The following is an 8964-nucleotide window of genomic DNA, read 5'->3' as shown; positions in this document are numbered from 1 at the left end:
GACAACAGAAAGAAGTTCTGCCTGTTTTGTGGACAATGAGGGAATGGGCACCCCAGTCTCCAAGTACAGGACAAGAAAGCCCCGCCTGTCTCTACAGTGGCTACCCTGTCAGCCTTGTGTTCTTCCAAGTTCACAGGGAAGCATCTCGTGACTTCTGGGCACTAAAGTAGTTGAAACCTGCCCTGATTTCCTCAAAGCTACTATATGTAGAGCAAAGTTCTTCCTGTCCTTAATCATGCCTCTGATACCATCTCTTTGGAGCTAGAGATGACTAAGCTTTAAAAAGTTAGCACTTTGGATTTTTTCCTGATTTACTCTTGTGACTTGTAGCTCAGTTTTCTTCCATTTTGAGTTTGTTTTTTTTTTGTGTGTGTAGGAAAAAAATAGATAAATTTTGACTTAGGATTAGATAGAATTTCCAGCAATTTCTGAAATGGACCATAGCATACTTTTAAATTTTGTGCTACATATTTATGTGAAACAGCATCCCCTACATTAACAATTATAAAATTAAAATGGTTATCAAAAACTCAGCCAAGATTTATATTAAAATAAGTACATCCATCTCATTTATATAAAAATTAATTTCACCTTTAATATTAGAAATGTTAAATTATGTATATATCAAAGAACTATTTTAAGATAAGTCTCTTTATGATTTATTATCAGTATTTGATTTTATATGTAACTAGGGCCATGTAAAATATTTCTAGATGAAAAGAAGACACAAATGGAAAAAGTTTAAGTTATAGTATCCTTGATGATGTGCAGTGTTTTCTTAAGTAAAATTTTGTGGGAATGGAGAGTTGGCTCAGCAGACAAGAACACTTGCTGCTCTAAAGATCCTACTTCAGTTCTGGGTACCCATCTGTAACTGGAGCTACAGAGGATCCATAGAGACCAACACGCACACTCACATACACACACACACATACACACACACACACACACACACACACACACACACACACACACACATACACACACACGAAGAGGAGAGAGGGTAAATCTTTTTAAATAACTTCCAAAGAAATATTTAGTGTTTTCCTCCCAAGAGGATTATAATTTTCAATCAACCATGTAGCATTTAAAAATCTTTCTAGCATTAGTTAGCAGTTACTTAGAGGAACACTTGGTATAAAAAACCTGAAACATTTTTCTGTCCTTTTTATCCCACCTGGATTTATAAAACTTTAAAATAAAATTGGTTTGTGTTAGTTTCTCAACCACAGAATGGTGTATTTAGTCAAATTCCATATCCATCAGTATGTATTCCTCAAATTCCATGGTGACTACTTTTTAATTGATCTTTGATGGTGTAACTTAATAGTGCTTGCTCATGTCATATAGAAGGCTATCCTATATATTCATATTCTCAAATATCCTTGACTACCTTTGTTACCAGCACAGAATGACTCTCCCTGTGATTCAGCATTGCTTGTAGTTTTGGTTGCAGTTTTAGTATATATTGCTGATTGTACCTCCTTTGCACACTTGACCCTCACTGTAGTATTAAAAAGGATGGTGATAAAAAAAATAGGTGTGTTTCACTTGCACTTGGAGAACCTGCCATCCAGCAATACAGAACCCCCTGATATACCCTCAAACTGCTAAAGTCAATCTAATCTTTATATCAGTTTACTTCTTATAAACTATTTGTGTAGAAAAGACATTTTAAATCTCAAATGAGTGCCTGATCTTATAGCTATTGAAAATTAACTGTTGAGGATATTTGAGAAGAACAATGAGGAATTTGCTACTTTATAATAGCTAAAAATTCCATAATTTGTAGCCTGGTTCTTGTTTCCCTGGCCACTGCCCCCTAAAGCTAATAGAGAGATGTGTAGTCCTATTACCTGGAAACCTAGACTAGTACTGCAAAGAGCGCTCAGGAAGCTCAGGAAGCTCAGGAAGTTCAGCGCTGTCATTTCTCTAAGCCAACTTTGGGAAAACCTGGAAAGTTGATTTTACCTAAGCTTTCTTTATTACTGGCGATACCAATTTTGTCCTACAAGGATCTAAATCACTGTAAGGTAATTAACTCCTGAAAGGTAGCTGGAGGGAAATTAAAATAAAAATGCCAAAAGGCAGTTTATACTAATATTGTCTCCACCTACCTAGAAATATGACTAGGCCTTTTTTACTTTGGGAATTGATTTTTTTCCCTTTTGGGTTTGCTTGATTTCTGCTAGCATATTGCCTCTCAATATATCTCTGCAGGTGTGGTTCTAGACATTGAACTTAAGGCCCTGTACATACTATATAAATTCTCTACCACTGAGAGCTGCATCTGTAGTAGTGTATAGTGCTCTAGCTCTGTGAAAATTATAGTTGATGTAGTTGTATGAGCCCATGTTGAGAGCAATGGCCTAACTTGTGCAAGGCTCTGGGTTTAATCTTAATTTTGGCAAAACACAAGAGTGAGGATTTCAAAACTAGCCTTTCCCCTTTCTCTCAGTGCCCCTTTCCCTAATTAGTGTTCTCTGGTTTCTTCTAGGATGGCCTGGATTCTGTTGGAGGAAGCCGGACAAAGCAGGAAAGTGCATGGATATTCAGGCTGTGGTACAGCTTTGATCATAAGTATCCTTTTGCATTCTTCTGGGCTCAGGAGATATTGGTGACAACAGCCACTTGATGAATGGTCAGTGGGTGACACTGCTGACAAATAAGGAAAGGTGTGCACAGGGAAAGCATACTCAGTCTTCTCTTGGGATGAATGCATTGATCTTTCAATCATAGGTGGTAAGGTAAACATTACTTTAACCACGAGGAGTATGGACATTTCAGGAGAACAGTTACTCTATAGCCTGGCAGACTCAAGTGGCTCTCAAAAGCTTTGTATCTTTGTAGGTAAACTACTTAAAATCATCTTCCCTGCAGTCATCTTCCCTGCAGTCTGGAAGGGCACAGAGTTTTGGGACTTCCTTGTGGTAAGGATTATTCTTATTGGTGAAATTTGGCCAATTATATCTAATGTTATCCTGGCATAATAGAGCCATATACAGGATACATACTATATTTGTCAAGTCAAATAAAAGAAAATAGTTAAACCTGAATGATATTTTGAATTGATATAGTGACCAAATGGGTAGATGGCTTACTATGAATATATTTAAGACATTGAAAATGTTAAAGCAATCTTCTTCCAAAGTATAAAAGATAAAGAGAAACATACCCAAATTATAAATGTTCTTGGTCAATATACATACTAAGAGCCAACTGTTCAAGCAAAAGCCTGTAATCCCATCACTGAAAAGGTGGTTGCAGGAAGGCTAGAAGATAATGCCTAGCTTGAACTACATAATGAGTTCAAAGCCAGCCTGAGCTGTATAAGACCCTGTCTCAAAATAAACACACTCATTTAACATTAAGCCAGTCAAGAAACATGGAAACTTGCATAAAACAATATTATTTTTCCTCCTGAAATGTAGCCACATCCTTTTTTTTTCAGTTTTTGACTTTCATAATATTTAATGATTTTATTTGTTTTTCAATTATATATAACATAAGTACAAAACATATATTATAAATGTACATATAACTGAAAATAGTGTATATATATGTATGAGGTTATACTGTATATACCTATTTTCTTGTCTCATTTATTTGTATGATTCATCCATGTTGTGTTTAGTTCTAGCATATTTGTTTTTCTTGCTGCATAGTGTTTCATTGTATTCCTATCCCACAATTTATCATTCTATTATTGATGAACATTGGGTTATTGCCTTCTTGAAGAAAACTTCTGTGAACATTCTTATTCATTCATGTCCTTGATATACTGTATATATGTTTTCAGTGGGACTAGGAAGAAAATTGCTGAGGCACAATGTATGTGTAGGTTCAATATTAGAAGATAGTTTTCCAAGGTGGTGAGACTATTTCATATATTCCTAGTGTCTGAAAGTTTCAGTTACACCACATATTTGCCAACAATTGTTATTATCACTCCTGACTTTTATTGTATAATTTCTTGTGGCCCTAATTTATATTTCTGTGACAGCTCACAGGATTGAGGACTCTCTTCACATGTTTACTGGGAATTGTATATTTTCTTTATGAAATGCTTCTTTACATTTCTTGCCCATTTGTCTATTGTGCTATCTGAATTTTTCTTACTGATTAGTAAGAGTCCATTATGTATCTGAATATGCACCTTTTGCTGCTTATATATGATAATGTATCATCTCCCAATTTATACATTGTTTATTTACTTTCCAAATTAAACCTTGTGAGGAACAGAAACTCTTAATCTGGTTGATTAATCCTGTTCTGGTTAGTATCTTTTGTGTCCTGCTTCAGAAATCATTGCCTGTCTAAAAGTCATAAAACCAGTTTCCTAAATTATCTTTAGAGTCTAGATTCTTTATCTCCTGTGTGTATGTTTTCTTTAGCTGAGTGACAAATATGGACAAGGACCACATCTAGAGATAACTTGAGAAGCTCTATATGATGCCATCTTTCAGAGGTGATTTAAGGATTTCAGTTTAGGACACTGTACAGCTAGACCTAAGCAATAGCAATTCCAAGTCACCTTTTCCCAACCAGCAAAAAGGAGATTATTAAGCCAGGTTCAATTCCTATGAGGGTTAGTTTGTTTTCTCTTTCCACTTTCATCTAGGGTTCCAACCTAAAGCTTGGTATCTTTTTCCTCAGTAGGCCTTCAAACTCCAGTTTCTATCAGTCTCATCCTGTCACATCTGAGGATGACAGATGGTCTGCTAAGCTTGATGGGAACTGGGGCTCAACAAGAGCCAGGCTCACATACTTGGTGTTTTCCTCCTGGACTTCAGCCCTCTTCATTGTCTTGGTCATTTTCTGAAGCCATCAAGCAAAGGCCTTTCCCTTGTTTCATTTTCATTGTCTAGGATTTCTCATTGTTCTTAATAGAAAGGCTAGTCCAAATTGTCATATTTTCTATTATCTGAAACAGAACTTCCAGGGATTTCTTTAATAAAGTCATGTGAACTTTGCCTAAATGGTAATCCAGAAATCATGTTGTTCCTTGGGCTTGGAGAGAAGGAAGGACAAATGGTAAAGTGATAATTGATTCTTTGAAGAGAAACAGAAGTAAGCTCTAAAGTTCCATCTGAGTTTAAATTTGGAGAATTTGGGGTTTCTACTTCTTAATTCAGGGAACAGAAACTAAAGTAGGCACAGTCAGCTTAGAAGCTTAGGTGCAGAAGTTACCCATGATTCATTCTACTTCCTCATCACCACAAACCCAGAACATTTAGATTTGGTATTATGAGAAGAAAATTTGGATATTAGCCCTCTATTGGATGTAGGATTGGTAAAGATCTTTTTCCAATCTGTTGGTTGTTATTTTGTCCTATAGACAGTGTCCTTTGCCTTATAGAAGCTTTGCAATTTTATGAGGTCCCATCTGTCAATTCTTGATCTTACAGCATAAGCCATTGGTGTTCTGTTCAGGAATTTTTCTCCTGGGCCCATGTGTTCGAGGCTGTTCCCCACTTTCTCCTTTATAAGTTTCAGTGTATCTGGTATTATGTGGAGGTTCTTGATCCACTTGGACTTGAGATTTGTACAAGGAGATAAGAATGGGTCGATTTGCATTTTTCTACATGGTGAGCGCTAGTTGAACCATTTGTTAAAAATGCTGTCTTTTTTCCACTGGTTGGTTTTAGCTCCTTTGTCAAAGTTCAAGTGACCATATGTGTATGGGTTCATTTCTGGGCCTTCAATTCTATTCCACTGATCTACCTGCCTGTCACTGTAACCAATACCGTGCACTTTTTAATCACTATTGCTCTGTAGTACAGCTTAAGGTCTGGGATGGTGATTCCACCAGAGGTTCCTTTATTGTTGAGAATAGTTTTGGCTATCCTGAGTTTTTTGTTATTACAGATGAATTTGAGAATTGCTCTTTCTAACTCTATGGAAGAATTGATTTGGAATTTTGATGGGAATTGCATTGAGTATGTATATTGCTTTTGGCAAGATGGCCATTTTACTATATTAATCATGCCAATCCACGAGCATGGGAGATCTTTCCATCTTCTGAGGTCTTCGTTGATTTCTTTCTTCAGAGACTTGAAGATCTTATCATACAGATCTTTCACTTGCTTGGTTAGAGTCACACTAAAGTATGTAATGTTATTTGTGACTATTGTGGGTTGTTTGTTTGTTTGTTTGTTTTTGTTTGTTTGTTTTTGTTTGTTTTGTTTTGTTTGGTTTGATTTGGTTTGGTTTTTCGAGACAGGGTTTCTCTGTGTAGCCCTGGCTGTCCTGGAACTCACTCTGTAGACCAGGCTGGCCTCGAACTCAGAAATCTGCCTGCCTCTGCCTCCCAAGTGCTGGGATTAAAGGTGTGCGCCACCACTGCCCAGCTATTTGTGACTATTGTGAAGGGTACCATTTCCCTAATTTCTTTCTCAGACTGTTTATCCTTTGAGCAGAGGAAGGCTACTGATTTGTTTGAGTTAATTTGATATCCAGCTACGTTGCTGAAGTTGTTTATCAGGTTTAGGAGTTCTCTGGTAGAATTTTTGGGGTCACTTAAGTATACTATCATATCATCTGCAAATAGTGATAATTTGACTTCTTCCTTTCTAATTCGTATCCCTTTGACCTCCTTTTGTTGTCTAATTGTTCTGGCTAGGATTTCGAGTACTATATTGAATAGGTGAGGAGAGAGTGGAAGCCTTGTCTAGTCCCTGATTTTAGTGGGATTGCTTCAAGTTTCTCTCCATTCAGTTTGATGTTGGCTACTGGTTTGCTGTATATTGCTTTTACTATGTTTAGGTATGGGCCTTGAATTCCTGATCTTTCTAAGTCTTTTATCATGAAGGGATGTTGGATATTGTCAAATGCTTTTTCAGCATTTAAAGAAATGATCATGTGTTTTTTTTTCTTTGAGTTTATTTATGTAGTGGATTACATTGATGGATTTCTGTATATTGAACCATCCCTGCATCTCTGGGATGAAGCCTACTTGATCGTGGTGAATGATCATTTTGACGTCTTCTTGGATTCGGTTGGCAAAAATTTTATTGAGTATTTTTGCATTGATATTCATAAGGGAGGTTGATCTGAAGGTCTCTTTCTTTTGTGGGTCTTTGTGTGTCTTAGGCATAAGCTTAATTGTGGCTTCATAGAATGAATTGGGTAGTGTTCCTTCTGTTTCTATTTTGTGGAATAGTTTGAAGAGTATTGGTATTCAGTCTTCTTTAAAGGTCTGATAGAATTCTTCACTAAACCCATCTGGTCCTGGGATTTTTTTTTTTTTTGGTTGGAAGACTCTTAATGACTGCTTCTATTTCTTTAGGGGTCATGGGACTGCTTAGATGGTTTATCTGATCCTGTTTTATTTTTGGCACCTTGTATGTGTCTAGAAAATTGTCCATTTCATCCAGATTTCCCAATTTAGATGAGTATAAACTTTTGTAGTAGGATCTGATGATGATTTTTTTTGAATTTCCACAGTTTCTGTTGTTTTATATCCCTTTTTGTTTTTGATTTTATTAATTTGGATACTGTCTCTGTGCCCTCTGGTTAGTCTAGCTAAGGATTTATCTATCTTTTTGATTTTCTCAAAGCACCAGATCCTGGTTTTGTTGATTCTTTGTATATAATTCTTTTTGTTTCTATTTGGTTGATTTCAGCCCTGAGTTTGATTATTTCCTGCCATCTATTCCTCTTGGGTGTATTTGCTTCTTTTTGTTCTAGAGCTTTCAGGTGTGCTGTCAAGCTGCTAGTAGTGTAAGCTCTCTCCAGTTTTGTTTTGGAGGCACTTGGAGCTATGAGTTTTCCTCTTAACACTGCTTTCATTGTGTACAATAAGATTTGGTATGATGTGTCTTCATTTTCATTAAATTCTAAAAAGTCTTTAATTTTTCTTTAGTTCTTCACTGACAAAGTTATCATTGAGTAGACCATTGTTCAGTTTCCATGTATATGTGTGTTTTCCATTGTTTTTGTTGAAATTTAAGACAAGCCTTAGTCAGAATGGCTAAAATCAAAAACTCATGTGATAGCAGATGCTGGCAAGGATGTGGAGAAAGAGGAACACTCCTTCATTGCTGGTGGGATTGCAAGCTGGTACAACCACTCTGGAAATCAGTCTGGTGGTTCCTCAGAAAATTGGATATAGTAGTACCTGAGGACCCAGCTATATCACTCCTGGGCATATACCCAGAAGATGCTCCAAGATGTAATAAGGACACATACTCCACTATGTTCATAGCAGCCTTTTTTATAATAGCCAGGAGCTGGAAAGAACCCAGATGTCCTTCAACAGAGGAATGGATACAGAAAATGTGGTACATTAACACGATGGAGTACTACTCAGCTATTAAATATGATGAATTCATAAAATTTCTTAAGCAAATGGATAGAATTAGAAAATATCATCCTGAGTGATGTAATCTAATTGCAAAAGAAGACACATGATATGCACTCACTGATACATGGATATTAGCCCAAAAGCTCAAAATAACCAGGATACAATTCATAGACCACATGAAGCTCAATAAGAAGGAAGACTAATGTGTGGGTGCTTCGGTTCTTCTTAGAAGGAGAACAGAAGCAAATATGGAAATGAAGTGTAGAGCAAAGACTGAAGGAAAAGCCACTCAGAGACTGTCCCACCTGTGGATTCATCCCATATACAGTTACCAAACCCAGACTCTATTGTGGATACCAAGAAGTGCATGCTGAAAGGAGCCTGATAGGGTTGTCTCCTGAAAGGCCCTGCCAGTGCCTTACAAATACAGAGGCAGATGTTTGCAGCCAACGATTGAACTGAGTGCAGGGTCCCCAGGAGAAGAGTTAGAGAAAGGGCTGAAGGAGTTGAAGGGGTTTGCAACCCCATAGGAAGAACAACAATATCAACCAACCAGATCCTCCAAAACTCCCAGGGACTAAGCCATCAAAAAAGGAGTACACATGGCTCCAGCTGCATATGTAGCAGAGGATGGCCTTGTCAGGTATCAATGGGAGGAG

At 37.0% G+C, this 8964-nt stretch overlaps 1 protein-coding gene across 1 annotated transcript in view; it reads left to right on the top strand.

Annotated features, from left to right (window-relative positions):
- Slc9a7 (solute carrier family 9 member A7) overlaps positions 1-8964 on the top strand; it is a 110656-nt gene that overhangs the window by 85546 nt on the left and 16146 nt on the right. Inside the window, exon 14 of the mRNA XM_031344235.1 lies at positions 2498-2580. Within this exon, the coding sequence (XP_031200095.1) occupies positions 2498-2580 (83 nt within the window). The remainder of the gene's footprint in view (positions 1-2497; positions 2581-8964) is intronic.

The sequence above is a fragment of the Mastomys coucha genome, chromosome X, assembly GCF_008632895.1.
Source record: "Mastomys coucha isolate ucsf_1 chromosome X, UCSF_Mcou_1, whole genome shotgun sequence".
Classification (NCBI taxonomy): domain Eukaryota; kingdom Metazoa; phylum Chordata; class Mammalia; order Rodentia; family Muridae; genus Mastomys; species Mastomys coucha.
The sequence above is the reverse complement of the archived record's forward strand: the minus strand, read 5'-3'. Positions and strand labels throughout refer to the sequence as shown.